Here is a 21,346-nt window from a genome sequence, read left to right on the forward strand (position 1 = left end):
ACGTGAAACTACACCATCTGTTGGACACATAAAATATAGGCAGTTCATTCAGAACACCAGTAGACCATATACTTTGAAATCCCATCATTTCATCTCTCGCTTGCTGTAAGCACTGGACCAGAGAGAGAGAGAGAGAGAGAACGCACACACGCACGCACGCGCGCACACACACACACACACACACACACACACACACACACACACACACACACACACACACAAAGCAGTAAAACATCGCATTTATCAACTTTTCGCTGCGCGCCTCACAAGGCTATTGGATTTATTTGTGCTTCGTCTTTGCACAATGCACGTATAGGCACACATTGTGTAAGTAAGAGCTGATCCACAGGCTGACAATGTGCCCCACATAATAGCGTATTCTTGGGACTGCGTGTGTGTGTGTGTGTGTGTGTGCGTGTGTGTGCGCGGGCTGACGGCATTGCGTCCTCTCTCCACTGTCTTTCTGTGAGTCCCCGATGCACTATATCATTTGAAAATGATCAGTGATCATGATCAACTCGGGACGGTTGGATCTTTGAACACTCACAGACCAGGGGGATCATCAATCATCACAACAATCAGCCTGCTCCACGTTTTTGGGGGGGGATTTCGGAGCTGCAAAATGCAAGAAATAATGCACTCTATGTGCAAACTCCTCGGTGCGCCTTGGATATGAGCGCCTTGGAGTTGGAGCGCAATGGAAATGAGCATGCTCAGAAAGACCAGAATGAACTTACATCCGAAGCAGCGTATATACATGAGTCCAATTTTATTTCAATCGCAATGAACATCGGAGTAATCCGGCCAGTGACATCGGAATGGTTTTTAGATCGCATCGAGCGTTTTCATTCGGATGTAAGTTTTTGTAGGCGTTTACATAACAACGTTTAATAGGATTGAACTTCTATTCGGAATGAAAAGGGGATTTAACTGCTCATGTAAACGTAGCCAATGAGTAAGAGACAGCCGGGATCAAATGAACACTTCCCTAGTTTGTTAATTATCATCACAATGTTATTAGTACTTGTATTAGCAGGGGTGTGAAGGATTGTTTGCGATTTAAGTAAAAAGGGTAGATTTAACAGACTTTAAATTGACGAATATTCTGTAAGTGACTCACTTGTTTGATGTTCTGTCTGTCTGAGGGGGGTATCATTTCTGGAGAGAGAGTCTGAGGAGGGTCCAGACCTTTGGTCAGCTTCTGGTTGATGAGATACAGTGCTAGGGCAAACTGCTCTCTGGTTAGCTTCCCTATGTCCCCGATGTCACACAGCTCCCTGAGACAGAGACACGCACATAACATAACATTTACACTTCAGGCAAAAGACTATTGTTAATAGTGTGAATGAACCTCATGCACTGTGGCTAGAAGCTTAATGTGCATACGGACAAAATGACAGATACAGGAATGTATATGATATTCTGTGGTAAATGTTAAAGGAAATAATTATGTGAGGTCTGTGCAATGTCATTATTTGTGATACAAATATGTCGGCAACAAATCCAGCAGGACAACTGTATGTATTTTATATTTGATTTATTGTGCAGTCCTTATATAATGTAACTTGACAACAAAGTTGTGATATGGTGAACATGAATGAAGAATATCTAGTAAAAACTGACATGGTGCCAGTGGAAGGTAATGTGTCAAGGCCAGTGTTGATAAAAAAAGAAGTTAATTAAGTCCTTGGCAGACATTGAGTTAAGGTGCAAGTGGCAGGTATGCCCAAACTGCAGGCAGTGCAATTGAGCGGAAACATTTGCCAATTGCCATCTCTGCTTACCAGATGCGCGCTAGCGTGTTGGAAGGCAGGCCAGTCTTAAGAAAGATATCTCTGACCTCAGGTCCAGACACCAGACCATCCATGTCCCCATCTGTTTTGCTGAACAGTTCATCGTATTTGGCTTTCTCTCCAGTAGACACCACCCACTTGACATGCGAGAGATGGTAAAGAGAGCTATGAACTACTCATATGATGTTAATTTAAATAAAATACACAAATATGATCTCTAACATTGTTAGAGACCAATTTGACCATTTAACAAAATCATCTCAAGCACATGTATTTTTAGTTCTTATGGTAGAGTCTTTCAAAAATATTTTAAAGATTACACTATACATCACAAATGCATTACCTCAAGAAGTCCTTCATACAGACTTCACATCCAAGTACTTACAGGGGCAGCTGGAGTAGGAGCTGGCGCAGGAGCTGGCGTAGGAGCTGGAGGTGGAGCAGGAGAGGGGGCTGGTTTAGGGGGGTGGGGCATTGTCTTTGACCCAGCATGAGAGGAGCGACTGTCTTTGATGGAGGGTGGTGAGGGCAACAGGGGCATCACAGGAGGCACAGAGGGTTTTTTCCGCTTGGAGGGGGGGACCAGGGGAGGTGGGAGTGACATTGGCACAGGCTCTCCTTCCAAAGCCCTGTACACCAGATACATGGCCTGGATAGGGGTAAAACAGTCACCAACGTATGTCGTTATGTTTTTGCAAAATTGCCCGATTGCTAGTAGATAAATGTGGGTTTGACAGCTGAATATACAGTATAGCCTGAAAGGCTTACCACAGCAAACTCATCTCTGTCCAGCATTCCATCTCTGTCAAGGTCACTCAGCTCCCATACCTGGAACACACACACAAGGATGTCATCAAGCATTTTGGAAAATATTATACTGATGCACGTTTCATTTGTGGTACTTTGCTCTGAGGTTTTATTTTCCTCCGTCATCAGTATCAGTATGAATATCGTACCCTGCCTAGGACATCCACAGGTAGCTTAGAGTTCAGCAGGACTGGTTTGACCTTGTCTCCTGTCAACATCCCTCCCACTGGAGCCAGACTGTCAAAGATGGCATCAAACTTCATCTTCTCTTCAGCCTGAAGAAAAACATATGCAGGGGAAAAAATATTTACCTTATCCATCTCGTAAAGCAGCTAGCTACTGCCTAAACTACTGATTAACTCATTCAGCCTTTTGCGGCTCATTTCTCTAAACGATATGATCCCCGGTTACAAAATGTATGCTTCAATCGCTATGTAACGGGTGCCTCGATTGTTATAAAATGTATATAACAATCGAGGCACCCATTACATAGTGAATATTCACTTCCTGACTGTCGGTTTCCAAGTGAAACCGCTTTCAAACTAAGAGTTTCACTGTATTAAAAGACTGGGCGGCGGTCCTGGAGTACACCAGATGGCAATGTCGGCGGTCAATGAGTTAAAAGGCATAAAGTGGTGTAAAATATAAACAACAGATTAGCCCTTCGCTAAGTCCCTCCCCAACCCGTCCTTGTCCAATAGGCACGTTAGCAGCAAGGAGACAGGTTAAGCTGTCCTCCCCCATAGAGATGCATGTTAAATGACAGGATTTATCCATATAAATAATCGATCATTTCAGTAGCAAGAGCATCAAAATGTCTTCTAAATCTAGTCAACCAGGCCTGCAGTAGGCTATGCAGTATACACTGGACAAATTTGCATGACATCATTTAAATAAACTAGAAATACAAGCAATGACATAGGGAGAAATCAACTTTTACCGACCACCCACAGGAGTTTTCATGTTGCACGGTAAGACTACGGTCATTAGTATTTTTGCCATCACCTGGGTGGGTCAGTCGTGTAACTTTCTTGACGTTAAGCCGTGTATATGTTCAACAACACAGCCGTGACAGCTATGAGGTGGCCAAAGCTTTACCTGCATAGCAATGGCTGCTGAACTATTTGTATTGGCATTGGACAATCACCTTTTTGGGGTGGGATTTAGCGAGGGCCAATTAAACAAGTTGTGATGTGAATTGCAAGTATAGTAAAAGAATATATCTCACACACACACACGCACACGCACACGCACACGCACACGCACACGCACACGCACACGCACACGCACACGCACACGCACACGCACACGCACACGCACACGCACACACACACACACACACACACACACACACACACACACACACACACACACACACACACACACACAATCTGTGTAACAGAAAGGTCACAATCATAACACTGCGCAAGATAGATATTAATTTACATGTATTACTGTCTATAGCACACATTTTGTCATGCACTGTGATGATGTGTGGAATCACGACCATTGTGAGGGTCTCACCTTAACAACCCAGGGAAGGTCACTAGCCACGACCCCTTGCAACAGGGGGCTGCTTGTGTCATGCTGGAGATAAAGAGCATTTAATTCAGAACAGTAGGTAAACACATTCAAACTACATAATATGCATAATCACTATGGGAGTGCTGTTGACTTAGTTATTTACAATGGAATCTGAATTAAACGACTAGTACCCAGGTTTGAAAAAAAGAGGAAAAATAAATGATGACATGTCAGGTGAAACAACACCATCTATTTTTGTAACTTGTATGTTTCTGTGTCACAACCCCGCGGCCGTTGTTTGCATTCGTTTCCGACGTTCTGTTCGTGGTTCAATCACTGTGTGTCCATGCAGTTAGCTCATGACATTGTTGTCGTTACGAGCTGCGGTCCTCGAGTGGCTGCGGTGCTAGGTCGCTAATAAATACGGGTCTGTTGTATGTCAGGTTTCACCTGACAAAAAGGTATATATATGGTCTTGAGCATTAGGTGCATTGACATCATCAAACACATTGGCTCAAACTCGGAAGGTAGGGGATTACACTAGGTGAGCAAGTTTCATTAAAAGGAGTGGCCGGGAATGTCAGTGCATTCTGCAGGTAATATATGGTTGCAGTGATGAGGGAACTCACAAACTTAGGTGGAGGAACAGCCACATTGAGGCTCTTGAGCGCCACCTCCAGGCCATTCTGAGCACAAGCCACCAACCGGAGAGCTATGAAGAATTGCTGAGGGAAATAGAATGAATAGTATGTGATGTATACCTCTGCATTGCTAGCATACCATTATGATTAAATACACGAAAGTCTGAAAATCTTATGTTAAAAAATATATGGATTCATGTATAGGATCAGCTTGTACCTGTTTGTTTAGGCACCCTTTTCGGTCAGAGTCTGCTAAATCCCAGATCTATAAAGGGCATAACATTTAACTTTTTACATTTTATGAACAAAGACACAAGTGTGCAATTGTATCTTAATAACATCACAAGTAGTACAGAAAATGGAAAACATTTCAACAAATTATACTGAAATATTATACGGAGTCTTTTGTTTACTGCAAATGTGTTAACCTTCGAGATGCCGTGCTACTGTATATTTGCCATTGTACGCCTCATGCAGCATGCTTACCTTTCCCAGAACCAGGTCAGCCAGGCCAGATCTTTTCAGGAACAACGCTGCATCAGCTGCTGCCACCCGCCCACTGCCAGTAGGATCAACCTACACACACACACACACACACACACACACTTCATGTTTATAATCCATATTTTCTATTAGTCGTCTGCTGCAGAATTCGCTAATTAATTTAGCTGTCTCTGATCTCAGAGACAGCTAAATCTCTGAGATAGATCTGAATAACAATAATAATAATAAACCAATTCTCCATGCTATCAACTAGGTATTTAAGCAAACTGCAACACTCTAGTGATCTAGTCCTCTTTCATGAGGCTCTGCTGACAGGTTTGGCAGAGAGAGCCATCATTTATTCATGGAGAAGCCTCACTCATTGGCCACAGACTAATTTTTTAAAGGAGGGACAGGAAATTGCTACCACTCACTGATTAAATACAGCTAACACTATGCACAGTAGTGTTCAAACTAAACCGGCCTTCTCCTCGCTCTTAAGTAGATGATTAATACTGTTGAAGTGGAAGTCAAGGATTAAAGCTAAATACAATCTCACGACTTAACATAGTTCATGGGCCAAGTATGTTAATTTAAAATACCTTCAATAAACATATTTACAACAACAAAAAGACTAGTATGCAGTGTGTGTATTCCTCACTTCCTTTTTTCAGTTACATTTTGCATTTTAAGCACCTACTGTAGCTCAGCATCTTATGCAAACTTGCAGAGTGTCTTAAATTTTAATTCAGCAAAAGTAGAACAATGTAACAAGTGCGACAATTCCACAGTTATTTTCTTCCTGTATCATACCTCTGCTTGCATCTTGTACAGCCGTCTCATATTTGAGTGATGGAAAATTCACTGCATGGTTTATTCAGCCTTTATAATCACTAATAGACCCAGAACGGAGGTTAATGAATAAGAAACAGAAAAAGCCATGGTAAAGGAAATATTTGCTTACCTGCCGATAGTATTTGTCATAGACGGGATTTCCACTCGAGAGCTGTTGGTGTAGACACAAATTCAACATTAGACACCATTTTGAAAATGTTATAATTGGTTGCAACACTAACTACAATACTTGCACCTACAGTATGGGCTTAGGCCTAGGTTTGAGAATGAAAATGTAGAATAACCATAAACCATGGCCAAATGCATTACAAAATACACCTGCTCCATAAGCTGACTCTGTCTACAAGTGTTTGTTTGACTGCTGGCCAGTGGCCAAACCTGTCATCCATTGTGTTAAGACGGCTGCCAGAAAACAAGGCTGATCCTTCACAGATGGAGGCAGGCAAACATGTTGACTCTAATCAATATGCTTCTGCATCTGTATTATTGTTTCTCATCTTCACACTCAAATCAGTGACTAAACCTACGCTCTGTCAATCATCAGTTTCCAGGTAAATATGAATACATTGACTGCTGCCTGATGAGAGCTTACACAGCAACATCTTACAGTTCACAAAGCCCAGTCTAAAACCATGTCTCTAGGTAGGACAAATCAACCACAGCAGACATGAGAATAGATGCATGCCTTTTCACTCGTCACCTATATGTCATGTCTCCTCGCAACATCGTGCAAGCACCATTATTCCATTTCACCATTATTAATTAATCCACTTAAGCCTATGGTGTGTTGAGGATTTCGGAGAAAAGAAAATCGACAGAATTGCTTAGTCTGGACTTCCTGACATAAAGCCACACTTCCTCTGGCTGCTGACGGTCACCTCACAGAGCAAGGACAGGGCGTATCTCCACAGAAATGTCATTTCCTCTTTTTTTCACCCATTTCCTTCTTTCATTCATTTGCTGAAGGTCTACTGCTGGACAGGAAGAGAACATAATTTTGGTCTTCACAGAAGCAACCATAAATACTCTTTTCTGCTGTGCTTTCCCAAAACGAAAAAATAAAAAATAAAAAGGAAGAAATGTAAAAGTAATGTATGTGCAATGTTAAACAGATGGCCATTTAATCAATGGGTAAATTATTCTATTGGAATTGTTATCCTCAACAAAAGTTTCTCTATCTCCACAAAAGCAATGTCAAAGGAAACCAGCCAAAGATCTTAGATTTCAGCTTGTTAAAGATCTAGATAACTCTGCAGCCACAGAAGCCGAGGACTAAAGGAAAACAAACCCTACACCCTGTCTTGTCGCATGGCATTATATTATGTCAATAGCTGATTCATAACCCGATCACTATTCACACACACACTTATCTTTCTCTGGCCCACACTACTTTTTTCTGTGGTACACAATTGTGTGCCTGGAACTGTTGGCGACCACAACACTGTGGTCATTGTACTGGTGATACTTTAATAGCGTTGCACTGAAAAAAAGTAGAAAAAAAAAAGAAAAATCCCTCAATCATTCTCTAGCCTATACAAACTGCAGCAGATAGCCAGATATGCTACGCTGTATGCGGGCTGACAGGCCAGTCTGGTTTTCTCTAGAATATTCTACTAGCCACTGGTTACAATTGAAACAATGTCATGTTAGCACCAAGAAAGCTGAATTGAGTGAATTTTACAAATTCATCCTTTATGGGAAACAGAAATACACAAATGTGTCAATGACCGTGTCACTCACCAGATGACAAGTGATACGGTTGTATGACAAAGTACTGTATAAACAGAGCTTCAGAGTTTCTCTTGTGTACTGTATACAGTAAGAAGAATGCATGACTTGTGGGTAGCCCATTACATATTAGCTTACTGTGTGTTTGCTCTACTGTATCCAAGTTTATCAGGCGGTAAGTAAAGTGATGGATCATAGATTTGTCTTCATGTAGGCCTCACTGCTTAGATGAGTAGTGGAATTCCTCAGTATGAAATCCTCAGGACACAATGTATAATCAAGGTAGGAAGTATTATAAATGCTTAATAAACCCTACTGCGGCCCAACTAATGACATAAACGTAAGAGTTTTAGTTGACACATAGACTTTCTGTAAAGGCAAATGATAGAAATACGTATCTCCAACAGTTCTTCTCATCCTTTAGATTTAGGGTGTGTAACACTGACATTGGGTCAGGTAACAGCAGGTCTGTGGTTGTAATCAGGCTAGACCTTCCAAATAAATGAGGCAGCTTGTGTGTGCAAAACAAACAGTTTCCACACTGCTTATAACAGCACTACAGCAGACTGTGTGACAGACAGGATAGCTGAAGTGCAAGCTTAATTACTTATTAGACTATCTATAACTTTGATTAAAAAGCAGGTCAAGGTGGCTGTAGTAAATATTTGCAAAGAAGCAAGGCAAACATCTATAGCTCTTAAGACTACATGATTTCCAAAGGTCATGAGCAACACATTACAACAGTGAGTGAAGACAGGCGGTGCAATATTCTACTAGACAATATCATTAATCAATTGACTTATAGGGTAATTTACTCAGCCCACCAAGCAAGCCAAGAAAGCAGTAGGAAGATGTATCAGCAACAGCAGTAGGTAGGCTAATACCTAATACGTTTGTTATAACATTTGTTTTATTTGTAATAATGGGCATTATTAGCTTTAGCAAAGCAATGTTTGACAGCAAAACAACAGACCATGATAATCAAGTCCACACAAACATTTTGATACGCTGAAGCAGTACCACAAATTCCGAGTGGCATCAAAACCTGGTAACGTTTGCTTGGCATTGGTTTGATAGAGAAACTCTAAAAAGCTACTACCCCGTGGTTGTGTTGTGTACACAAACTAGCATTTATAGCTAACAAGCTAGGTAGCTAGCTACGCCCTTAATAACGGCTATAATTTAGACTACGTCGCTCGACAAAAATGAAGCGTTTCTAACTGAAACAGTGACGACGTGACGCGCTTCGACACTTTATTTCAGTTGGAAACATGGCATTAATGTCGAGCGATAGGGTCGCACGACGAAGCCTACATTTACGTAGTCTCCAAAGAGATTACACAGAAACTTTTCCCAGTCACAACTGCAGACAGACAACTTCCAAAACAGCGACGAACACCTAACTGCACGGCCATTAACCCGCTCCAGAGGAACTACAAACAACGTTCAAAGGTTTACGAACAACAGACAGACGACAGAGAGACAATTCTGACATTTAGATTTGAGTTGAAAGACAGTGTTACCTGAGTAAGAGACAGAGTGGCAGCCATAACGTTAGTGTTTCTGTTGCCCCCGCTGCTCTCATTGCGCTGCTGTCACTGTGGCAGACACATAGGGGGCGCTGCAAAATACAAATAAAAACCTGGCAATGGAATCATCATACATCGTCCGTCCATAACTCATCATGTGATATAACCTGGAATATAACTAAACTGATAACTATACTACTCTTTGTAATCAAAAATACTCTCTTGAGTTAGCAAAGCAAATCAAGCCATGCCACCCACTTTTCTATCCACACACGCGCGCACCCCCCCCCCCTCTGCCACACGCGTACACACACACACACACACACACACACACACACACACACACACACACACACACACACACACACACACACACACACACACACACACACACACACACACACACACACACACACACACACGCGCACACACACACACACACACACACACTTTTTGTGTAGTGAGTGAGTGAGATTCATTTATTTGAGCTACCTTTTATAAAACTCACATTCTATTGACTCTCAATTTAAAAGATATACAGCAAGCTACATTTAATTAAATTAATCAATGGGGGGACTACAAACTGTAAGTAAGACATTTATTTAACAGTGCCCCTTTTTTACACAACAGAATTGAAATCTCAATTTTTCACTAACAGTAGTAAAATGTCTTTACAAAAGGGCCAGGTGCTTGGGGACACAGGTTAAAGGTATGTATTCCTGTTGGAAATGTAATGTGTTGAAAGAAATTGTTTTAAAAGTATTAATGTGTTTTTACATACTACTTTGTCAAAAATGGACCAAAAAGATTTGTGTTGCACCTAAAGAAAATTCATAGACACAAAACAATTTGCATTGAGTAACTATACAGCACAAAACTAAGATATTCCATCTAAAATAAAACCATACTGTATCTTATGGTAACAGCAGATAATTACATGTAGGCTACAGTTACAGTACAGGTTGTGTCTTAAACCATCAACTATTTCCACAGACAATCAATCCATCAACTTGTATAAAACCATTCAATCCTAAATGGGATCTGAGGAAAGCCAAGAACGGTGTCTTGAGTCAGAGTGTGACATGGTAAAATAAAAAGATGGCATACATTAATCACAAAACATGAGGTAAAAAAAGAAAATAGGTAAAAAAATATTTTCATGGGATGGGCCACAACCCAAAACAACTCTCAATGTAATAAAGATGACAACATACTTCATGAAAGTTAAACTGAACAGATCACAAATGCCAAGTTATTGTTTCAGTTGCATATTAACAGCATAACAGTTGTATGTGTATAATTTAATAGTATCCATTGTTCATGACATCTTCCTTCTTCATAAACTCATGGTCTTAATAACAATAACAGCACATGGAAACATAGCAAAACAAACTTTTTTTTTTTTTTAAAGATAGATTTGCACCCCTTGTCCTGTAAACAAAACAAAAGACCCATCCCTCCCCACCCCGCTGCAGGCTGCCAATATGAGGGGAATGTCCAACCAAGTCTCATCAGCTCAGTCTTTAGCCTTTTTTCCAATGGCTCATGGACAAACAGACAAACTGTTTTAATGTCCTAGTGAGTTCCTGTTAGGAGTTTATAACTCATCCTTGAGTTTAGAGTCCAAGTCATCTTCTTCCTCTTCCTCCTGCTCTTCATCATCCTCTTCTTCATCTTCATCCTTCTCCTCTTCCTCTTCCTCATTTGTCTCCTCTTTTCTGTTGTTGTTGTTCTCGTCTTCCTCACGCTTCTTTCTCTCTTCCTCCTCCTGGCCATCCTTCATCTTCTTTTCTAGGTCCTGGAAAGACAGTGTATGAAAACAAATACTGTAAATGACCTGACCACTCAACCCAAATTAGCTTTGAACTCAAGCAGTGCATTTCCAGTGTTAAAATTATGTAACATCTTTGTGAATAAAATGCTACTTTGTTCATGTTATTATATGTACACATATAACTTATACAATTGTTGTATTTAGTCTCCCTGTTCTATTAAGACATTTAGAGCCGTTGTCTTGTTTGACACGACCTAATTACGAGTGGTACTGCCTGCATGTCAAAATTCAGTTTCTCCCCTGAGTAAGCAGGCAGGCTCTACCATAGAGTTATATATAATAGAGACGTCACCGGATTTCTCCTCTCATCCACTTGCATTGAGTTGCTCACCCAGCACATGAGGCATTCTTCCAGGTTGGAACAGAGTGCATTCTGGTTATGGGCCATACGTGAACACGCTGGGCCGTTCATAGCATAGCGCGGCACGTTCACGTATGTAACATAGTGTTCACGTATGGAGCATAGCACGTTCACGTATGGCCCATAGTACCATAGTGCAATACCACTTCCGGCCACCATGTCTTTTTCGCTTCAGTGATTCCTCTCGGTGACGTCTAGGGCTGTATTTTGCGTGTCTTAAGTACCAGATCTTATTACTTAACTTAAGACCTGGAGGCGTGATCAATGCCATTTGGCTATTCTGAGTGGCCAAAGAGCATTTACCACGCCTCCAGGTCTTAAGTTAAGTAATAAGACCTGGTACTTAAGACACGCAAAATACAGCCCATATACTCTAAGGGCTCTACTAGGTAAGTGGTAAAATGTCAGCACTTGCGCAGTGCTGTACCAATGATTATAGGCAGCCCTGCTTAGTACTGTTTTCTTAGCCCCACTCCCGTTGGATTTCTGACCATTCCAGCAATTGTTTCCTTTCTGACTGTACAGTTCATTCTTGACCACCCACAGCAACATTTAGTCATGCAAAATCTTGAGACCCAAATACATTACAGAAACACAGAATATATATGAGAGAGAGAGAGAGAGAGAGAGAGAGAGATAGAGAGAGAGAGAGAGAGAGAGACCGATCAGCACCATGGACAGAGACAGTGGGCTGGGTTTAGGCCACCGTTCAGTAGATTATTATACAGTAAAAAATTAAAATTATATTTTCCTCTGTATTAGCATGCAATTGAGAAATATGTTCAAATGTCAGACCTGCATTATTGTTTTGCTTTTGAATATCCTGCTTTGATTTTCTTTCCAACTTTATTTGTTGACTATGCTGTGCTCCAAGCTGCAACAGTGCTAAACTCACTCTGTTGCATGCTTCAGTTATGTCATATCCAGATTCCAATTCCTGCCCACAGCAATTAAAAACCTTCCCCATACATTGACACGAAACAAGACAGGAACGCCCAAAAACGTCACAGCCGGTTTTTTAACAAGACAGGAACGCCCAAAAACATCACATCCGGTTTTTTACCCTGGGCAGAATTTTCTATGGCTGCCAATGCAACTTTTTCCAATCCTTAATCACATACGGACAAACATCCATGCCGATAATATCTAACTTGCGGAGGTAACGTGCCTTGTCCGCGGGCAACAGATCTTTCAACGTATGGCATTGCAAATACGTTTGATAATCGCTACTCTGCGCAATATTGTTTTGAAAATGCCGCAAATTGCATTGCAGTGAACGAGAGCAAATCACAAATCACAAATCTTACCCTGGGGGGTGGGCGGAGCCGCGGAGTCGCAGCTGACGCCCCTCCCTCCGCTCTGATGACGCGTTGTTATGTCAATGTATCCTGCGAGATTTGCACAAATCCACAGGATCCCAATTCCAATGCAGGACTCTAATGGTAAAGGTATGGTATATCTATCTATAAATGCACCATGTCTCTGTCTGTCTGTACGTACTTACGGTACATGTGTAACCCGAGAACCTCCCCCCCCCCCCCCCCCCCCAACTTCAAAACCGACACACGCGTGTGGTGCCCTGTGTCAAGTCGGTCCCACGGTTGTCCAGAACCGCCACAAAAGGCCTCTGCCCGGGCTCTGGACAGGGCCCCTGCTCAGGGTCCATATATGGAGCTGGCCTGTTCTGACATCACAACACTCAAACACAACAAATCTCCATATATGGGCATAAAAGGGACACAGACAGATGGGTACTCAGACACGGGTACAACGGGTATTGCATAGCAGGGTGGGGCATGGATGTCCAACTTCCATTGTTACCGACTCTGTGCTCTACAGCCGGGCACCGGTCTAGTCTACATAAATTTGACCTCCAGTGGTGTTTGCAGCTATGGATGGACTGACCTTTGATTGTCCCCATGTGTCATTGCCTTCTTCTTCTGCCAACTTTGGGTCATTGGTGATCATAAAGTTGTCAAAAATTGTACCAGACTTCACCTATGTTAAAAGGAAAGGAGACAGATTTAGATGACAGGATCATCAAAATAAATTGTAAATAAAATAAATTATTAAATATAATCAACATCTACAAAAATAAAAGCCAAATAGATACCCATTACACTTAGTGGCAAACAAAATATAGAAAACATAATGAACTGACAAGTCGTACCTGCCATAGATCAAGTCCTATCACACCAATGCTGCCGTATCTGTAGATCTCTGAATCAGCTGTGTACTCTGGGTTGTCAATTTCAGGGTGGACCCACTTGCCCTTATAGGCAGGGTTGTCAATCTCTCTGGGTTTCCACTCACCCTATGGAAAGGGCACACAAAGATAATAGTTACTAGTAATGTGGAATCATAAAAGAACAAAACACCACTAATAAATCAGGCTGTACCAATCCTCATTTTTCTAGATACATACAATGATGAAAATAATTGAGGGCATATTGATTTGCCAATAATAAAGACACTGAATCTTGTTCTCCTCCTGATGAGCAGGTTGGTGCCGTGCATGGTTTTATCTGCCATTGGGTGTGTGAATGTGTGTGAGAATGGTGAATGTAATCAGTATGTGCCATTGACAATGCTTTACCTTGTAGTCAGGGTTCGTGACCATCGGGGGTTCCCACTCTCCATCCATCTCATCATCCCAGTCATCAGGTTTCTTAGCATCAGGGTCTGGGATGTTCTCAGGCTTGTCCCATTCCTACAGGTAGAGGAGATACCATAGAAAACACAAGGCTTCATTTAAATGCAGGCAAATGCAATTTTCCATTCAAATAAGTTTAACTTAAAGATTTCTCTCATTCTGGTGGAACTGGAACACAAAGCACATAGGACAACAATGAAAACAAGCCATCAGGGCTTTATGTGTTATTATTTTAGCATCATTGTATAATCATACCGGTGTACTTTTTGCAAACCGTTAATAAAGTATTCAATCAAAAATTTCCAATAAATATACTTTATAAAACAACATTCATGTTATATCTTAAAAAAATAGTTCTGCCTTGTAAAAAGGGCAGAACAAATTTACCTCAGGTTTCTTATCATCTGGGTCAGGGACTTTCTCCCTCTCATCCCAGTCATCTTGTTTCTTGGCGTCAGGGTCTTTAATCTTCTTAGCAGGCAGGAAGTCCCAGTCGTCCTCCAAACTGCCAGACTCAACTTTCTTATTGTCAATCTTCACCTCATAAGTGTTGTCAGGATTGACAATCAGTGTGTACAGATGAGTGAACTCATCATCCTGCATGATGTTAAAACATAAGAAAACTTTAACTATTGATGTGCATTTCAGTAAATTGTTGATGATTATCATAGTCTATATAGAAAACATAATGATGATGATACAACATTAGTGACAGAGAAAATAGTTAGACCATTCACAAAATTTAGATAGCTGATTGTCTGGCTGCACAACACTGAGTGGTTAATTTATAATGTGTTTTGACCCATGCAGGGTTATTATTTAGGGGGCATGGTGGCGCAGTCAGTAGTATTGTCGCCTCACAGCTAGAATGTCCCCGGTTCGATTCTCGCCGGCGACACTGGCTATGGACATGCTCTCTCCTCCGTGTCATCAGCGCCCATACCCTAGGTGGGGTTGGCGAATGGGCCCTTCTGTGTGGAGTTTGTATGTTCTCCCCGTGTCTCCTAGGGTAGGTACCCTCACAAAAAGCATGCAGTAATCCTGGTCTCTAAACTGCCTCCCCCTGGCCAGCCAATCAATCATGATGGAGGGGAAAGGATCTGGTTGGAATAATGTGTTCCTTCCACACGCTACGTCCTACCGGGGAAACTCCCTCTCAGGTGATAAGAGGCGGCCTGCTCACTCCTCATGCATTGAAGGAATCATGAGCTCAACTCCCCAGGTTAGCAGGGGGAGAGTAGGATTACAGCTGAAGCAATTGGCACCGGGTTAAAAAAATGGGTTACAAAAACATGGGATAAAAAGAAAGAAAGAAAAATGTATGCAGGGTTCATAATGCAATTTACAATTTAGGCATTTAGCAGACGCTCTTAATCCAGAGCGATTTACATTAAGCAATAACAAAAAGCATGGCAATACATCACATACATAAAAAGTTGTTATCATAAAACATGCGTAAGCTAAGAACATAACCGTGGAATATCGATATAGTGCTGTCTACGTAACATGCTGTATAAAATGCTATCTAAGACTTAGATGCTAAGTCTACATAAAGTGCTTATCTAAGGGCAGAGCTGCCATGTCTCACCCTTTGAGTGTGACAGTCACGCAATTTAACCCTTTACCACGCACCACGCCACACATGCCATTTCACACGCATTATAATGATAAATAACCATTTTCTCTGCTCGCACGCTCTTGTGTGCGTCACAAACGGTAAAATAGCCGATCTGCATGCAGCGCTGATATATGCAGGAGGGTAAACAGTGGACCCTGACTGGGTCCCTGACTGTGTGACGCATGGAAATGAGCCATGCGGAGTTTAACATCGCTTCGAAATATTTTTCATGGAAGACAATATTATATATATACACAAGTTACAACAAGTGAGTAAGTGACCTGTGACTATCTCTCTTCTATACTGGTGTGTGGCGTCTCTTGCGTGATATGAGGAAGTGGAACGGTGCCATAGCCCATGCACATTATAGGGACAAAGTCGTGTGTGTGTGTGTGTGTGTGTGTGTGTGTGTGTGTGTGTGTGTGAAGTGAAGTGAAGGGGGAGGGGCCGCATCGCGACTTGTTTCTGTTCATAGAGAGAGAGAGCCCACAGATGTGTTTGAACTAAGAAAATGTAAAAATAAGGAATTTTCCCACATTCCAGTTTTCTGACATATTCCCCAATTTCCACTGAGATTATGGGGTGAATGAATGTGGCCAGACCCATCTTCTCTTTCTGTCATAGTGACATTGTCCTGCATCAGATCATGTCCAAATCAGGTTCTCCAATCTCCAGTAGCCTCTTCAGGTTTTTGAAGATTTTTTGAGTGGTGCAACCACTCCCTTACGGAGCTATGTGTGTGGCTGGCTGGGTCTGAGCACTATGTGTGTGGCTTGCTGGCTGGCTGGGTCTGAGCACTATGTGTGTGGCTTGCTGGCTGGCTGGGTCTGAGCACTATGTGTGTGGCGTGCTGGCTGGCTGGGTCTGAGCACTATGTGTGTGGCTGGCTGGCTGGCTGGGTCTGAGTACTATGTGTGTGGCTTGCTGGCTGGCTAGCTGGGTCTGAGGAGCATAGATAGATAGATAGATAGATATCTTTTTCATTTCTACTTTAAGCATGAGGAGGCTGTCAGTGCAGGGAGAGCTGGCATGGAGGTGAAAACGGGCCAAATCGACATTAAAAAAGCCAATTTTACACATTAAGACACTAGAGTCTCACTCTTGACATTTTCTGAAATATGGCAGCCCTGTCTAAGGGGCTAGGGCAAGTGCTACGGGCCATGATGGAAATGGTGGGTTTTCAGGCGCAAGATTGGGAGTGAGGCTGCAGTTCCGATTGTAATGGGAAGTGCATTCCATAGTATTGGAGCCAGAAGGGAGAAGAGTTTGGGACGTGTGGAGCTTTGTCCCGGCGTTTTTAGTGAAGGTACTTCCAGCTTCCCTGCGTTGGCTGATCTGAGTGCGTGGGAGGGTTTGTAGGGTTCTATCATACTTGCAAGATATAGGGGGGCCATACCTTTGGTTGCTTTGAATGCTGCGGAGTCGACTGTGTGTGCGTCGACACACAGTCGTCGTCCCCCCACCCACCGCAGCGGGGGTAAAACTGATTTTGTTGTTTGGTAGGCCTGCCTTATATTTACAGTTTGCTAATAAACACAGTGCTACGCTTTCAGTTCACAACGGACACATTCAATTGTTTCAGCATCTTGTTTCAAAATTTCAACAGTAAAGAATTAAATTGTTTCAGCCGTAAGCGGTGGGTGGATTTTACCTTTAGGTAGGATAGAATTGCGTGGAGGGGACGACGACGACGACGTAGATTTATTTATTTCCCCCAGATGTTCTAACAATGTCATGATTTGACCAATTTATTACTAGCCATGTAACGATATATCGTAAATCGATATATATCGATATTAATCCCGACGATATGAATCGATTCATTGAAATAAAAGAAATCGATATATATCGATCTATTTTATTTTTATTTTTTTAGGGGGGCTAGTGTGTGATGTGAAATGTGCTTTTGGAGAGAAATGATAGTCACTCTCAGTAGTAGAGCACTGTAGAGGGGAGCTGTGTGTGTCTGTGACTGTGCCCAGGTGATGATGGTCGTTGATGCTCATCAAGGAAGGCAATTATATTTCTGCACTGTCAAAAGTAATGCTACTTCTTTTGCAATGTAGTTAAATAAAAAATATCAGGGGGGAAGCTACATTATATAAAATTTAAAAAACGGTAATTTTTCTTTCAAATATATATATTTTTTAATATCGTGAAAGTGAGTTGAGTGAATCGTTACATGCCTATTTATTACCAATCTCGTACACCATTGCTCACGAAAGCAAGATCCTTGACCCAATTACAGCCACTGCATCTAGCTTTTAATTAAAGTAAAAGTAGTATGAGGCAAAAAATAAAGTTCTGTTCCCCGGACATTGTTTTGGGATATTTTGGCTGAGATGGCTCTGTTTGTCAAGTCTCAAGTCAGTGTGGAGATTACCCGGCGGTGTTGCTGCCGTGCGGGCTGCGGTCACTGGAACAAAGCACCGTATTAGCATTTGAATACCTGTTCTGTGAACACCGTAAAGGTGTGTGCCTATACGTGACAAAATGACCAGGGGGAGTGGAGCTTCAGCCTTCAGTCAGTGGGTGCCATTTGGCTTACTATTGTGTCAGTGGGTGCTTCAGCCCTCATTATATATCAAGCACTCCCGGAGTTGACGCCGTTGGATTAGGCTACAGTAGGCTACCCATGTTGGGACTCTCCGCAGCTGCAGCACTGCACTATACTCTCCAACGTCCCGCATCATCTAACTTGCAACATTGTTTTTAATTGCGCGATTTTAATTGCGTGCACACATCCTACCAATTTCATATGACATGCCATTACAAAATATATATTTTTTATTAGTTTTAATTTTTTTAGGAGTGAATAGGCTACATATGTTTAGACAGCATGTCAGCAGTTCAGACAATGCTGCTCCGCTTGTGTACGACAGAAAAACTGCTGAGGACAAAGCCTACGACAGCTCCCAACCAGACGTGATTTTTGTCCTGTCACACGTTCAATTTCAAGGTTTTGCGGAAATGGTAAATGCCAAACATTGCGGTAATTCCGGCATGCAGGCATATTTTGGCGTACGCAGAGTTGATAAATGAGGGCCATAGAGGATCGAAATCTACAGGATCGAGTGACAGCTGTGATGTGTGTTTTGAACGAGAGCTGACTGTCCAGGACAACACCAAGGTTCCTGGCTGTTGGGACAGACGTTACCAGGGCGTTGTTTAAGGAAATAGTTAGGTCCCGCATAGGGCAGGACTTAGCTGGGAAGAAGAGAAGCTCAGTCTTGTCTGGGATAATGACTATGTTTTTGTGTAGGTTTGTGAAAGAAATCATGTTTAACACTGGTTGAGTGTTTACAGTTTGGCTTACCTTGCATCTGATGTCCTTATTAATCAGATGGTTCTTGCCTTTGTAGTTAAAAATCACATGAACCTTCTTAGTGCCAGGGCCACAAATGTCAGGACCTAATATTGAAACAAACACACAAGCAACCGCTGGAAGTCAATCTCTCTGCCAAGTGTGTAAACTAGGCAAATAGTTCGTTTGAATAAATTAATAAAATAAAATATTTTCATTGTTAATCATTCAACAGTCATTCTTGGACGGATGATTTCTTGAGAACAAAACATAACAGAAACAGAAAACCACCCATATCATCATTATGAACTATATATATAAAAAATATGAACTATAAGTAAGCCATACAAACCAAACATGATGTTGTAGGTGGAGTCGCCATTCATTTCTTCCTGGTTGAGGTCAGATGGGAACAGTTTGATGTATCCACCACCACAGTCAATGCTCTGTTCATGTTTCACAGTGAACTGGATGACCAGAGGCTGACCGTTGTTGCTGAACTCTTCAAAACGGGCTGACGTGGAGTAGAAGCGGGCATCCTGACTTGTCTGAAGACCTAGAATAGAACATTGCATATTAGGTAATATTAGCAAATATTTCACACAAACACACACACACACACACACACACACACACACACACACGTCTGAATCTAGATCTCAATCTTTTTTCGATTAAGTGTGCGATTAATCGAGATTCACATTTGAGCAATCGTGCAGCACTATATATATATATATATATTAAACTTTATTTAAAGGAGGGTCTTCCCTCCCTGAATAAAACAACTGGATTAATGTTTTTAGAATTATTATTGTTCTTATCATCCAAAAACTGTGTTTAACACTAAACAACCGAAGGTCAGCACCCCACCAAATCTTTGGTGTGTGTTACAGGCCCTGTAACACTAAACAAAACCAGAACTTAGGAAGTGTAAACATCACAATGCAAGCACAGAAGCACTGAGATGCATCAGTCTGCTGCCATCAATTCATTACTGACCTGAGTGACCTCCCTCGACAAAGACATCAGATATGCATGTCTCTCAGCACATAGATACGTCACTGTATGACAGTCTGTATGACAAAGTGCTGATGATAAAACAATATTTTATTCTCACCTTTATCCTTTTCTGCATCACCGTAGAACTTCCCTGCAGTCAGGACAAATTTGCCATAATCTGACTTGTGTTTGGATTCTAACCAGCGACTATTCCAGGCATCTGTAAAAACACATTAACCATTAGCTGGACAGTGAATCCTGCAACAGCATCCTTTCACAGCTGAAACATGTGGATTTGCAGGGAGATGCAATATCTGAGGTTATGTGGGGGGTGGGAGGGGGGGCGTGGGGACAGTATGAATGACCAAGGGAGAGAGGGGGATGGGAAGGCAGGCGGGGTTAGTAGACAGACAGTCAATGAGTCAAGTCAGACACCCTGGGGAAAAGGTTCTGATCGGTTAAATGATGGATGTGTATGTGTAGTTTGTGTACAGTGTATCATGGTAAAGATTCACAGCAGACAGGCAACCAAATATTTAAAGTACAATAACTAAGCTACCGCATGCCAAACAGCAATGCATAGATAACTAGAAAACACGCTTGACTGTATATGGATTTAATTGCTTGTCAGACTCAAGAAAGGAAAGGTGCATAGGCCTAAATTACCGCAATGACTGAAATAGAAGCAATTTAAATGACAGCAACAAATAATTATTGCATGGTTGTCTAATTCTATTTCCTTACCTCCATCCTCAAATTGTTCTCGAAAATGTACAGTGGACTGGGCGAGTACAGATGCGGCCGATACGGCTACCAAAAGCAGCGACAGGGCTGTCATTCTAGCGACCTAAACTCCTCGTCAGACACAAAATTACCACAAATATAATAGATGCATATATAACCCAAATTAGCCCTGTGCAATACGCGCTTTTTCTTCAATCCAGCCTATCATTCAATAACGCTATAGTCATACAGTAGGAATGATCTGCGCTGAGCACTGGCTCTCTCCTCTCGACTCAGAACAGATGTCTGCATCTCATTGGACAACGGCTCCATCAGGAAGCGCAAGTGTCTTTGACCAATCGCATTAGCTGAACACACGCATCATCGCGGCCAGGACCGGTCCGGGATCAACTCGCTTTACCGGTTGCAGATCCGGTTTGGGTCTTTCTTGAGCGGATAGGACACGATGCATGCTGCATGCTTGTATGAGTGTT

At 42.0% G+C, this 21,346-nt stretch overlaps 2 protein-coding genes across 2 annotated transcripts in view; both read right to left on the reverse strand.

The window, feature by feature from the left end:
* Window positions 1-9,416, reverse strand: part of eps15 (epidermal growth factor receptor pathway substrate 15) — a 32,692-nt gene extending 23,276 nt beyond the window's left edge. The window contains exons 1-11 of the mRNA XM_083767341.1: window positions 9,355-9,416; window positions 6,213-6,254; window positions 5,252-5,341; window positions 4,983-5,030; window positions 4,754-4,849; window positions 4,125-4,187; window positions 2,750-2,875; window positions 2,562-2,621; window positions 2,179-2,442; window positions 1,785-1,930; window positions 1,121-1,277 (exon numbers count right to left, since the gene is read on the reverse strand). Coding sequence (XP_083623467.1) covers window positions 1,121-1,277; window positions 1,785-1,930; window positions 2,179-2,442; window positions 2,562-2,621; window positions 2,750-2,875; window positions 4,125-4,187; window positions 4,754-4,849; window positions 4,983-5,030; window positions 5,252-5,341; window positions 6,213-6,254; window positions 9,355-9,381 — 1,119 coding nt within the window. The 5' untranslated portion in view covers window positions 9,382-9,416. The remainder of the gene's footprint in view (window positions 1-1,120; window positions 1,278-1,784; window positions 1,931-2,178; window positions 2,443-2,561; window positions 2,622-2,749; window positions 2,876-4,124; window positions 4,188-4,753; window positions 4,850-4,982; window positions 5,031-5,251; window positions 5,342-6,212; window positions 6,255-9,354) is intronic.
* Window positions 9,417-9,828: 412 nt separating this feature from the next.
* On the reverse strand, window positions 9,829-21,148 carry LOC310859675 (calreticulin-like). Its single transcript, XM_083766355.1, has 9 exons — window positions 20,874-21,148; window positions 20,248-20,349; window positions 19,483-19,686; window positions 19,143-19,237; window positions 14,596-14,805; window positions 14,152-14,265; window positions 13,726-13,869; window positions 13,461-13,553; window positions 9,829-11,158 (listed from the first exon to the last, which is right to left on the reverse strand). The coding sequence occupies exons 1-9, from the start codon at window positions 20,965-20,967 to the stop codon at window positions 10,958-10,960; spliced, it is 1,257 nt and encodes a 418-aa protein (XP_083622481.1). The 5' UTR covers window positions 20,968-21,148; the 3' UTR covers window positions 9,829-10,957.
* Window positions 21,149-21,346: the final 198 nt, after the last annotated feature.

This window comes from Protomyctophum parallelum (genome assembly GCF_964188405.1).
Source record: "Protomyctophum parallelum genome assembly, chromosome: 6".
Taxonomy (NCBI): Eukaryota; Metazoa; Chordata; class Actinopteri; order Myctophiformes; family Myctophidae; genus Protomyctophum; species Protomyctophum parallelum.

What these genes read in the sequence shown, in the direction of transcription:
- LOC310859675 (XM_083766355.1), bottom strand. Translation starts at nt 20,967, where the DNA reads ATGACAGCCCTGTCGCTGCTTTTGGTAGCCGTATCGGCCGCATCTGTA. An exon ending in CACCTACAACATCATGTTTG is followed by an intron (nt 19,238 to 19,482) that starts GTTTGTATGGCT and finishes TTTCAATATTAG; the next exon opens with GTCCTGACATTTGTGGCCCT. An exon ending in ATAAGGACATCAGATGCAAG is followed by an intron (nt 14,806 to 19,142) that starts GTAAGCCAAACT and finishes AACATCATGCAG; the next exon opens with GATGATGAGTTCACTCATCT.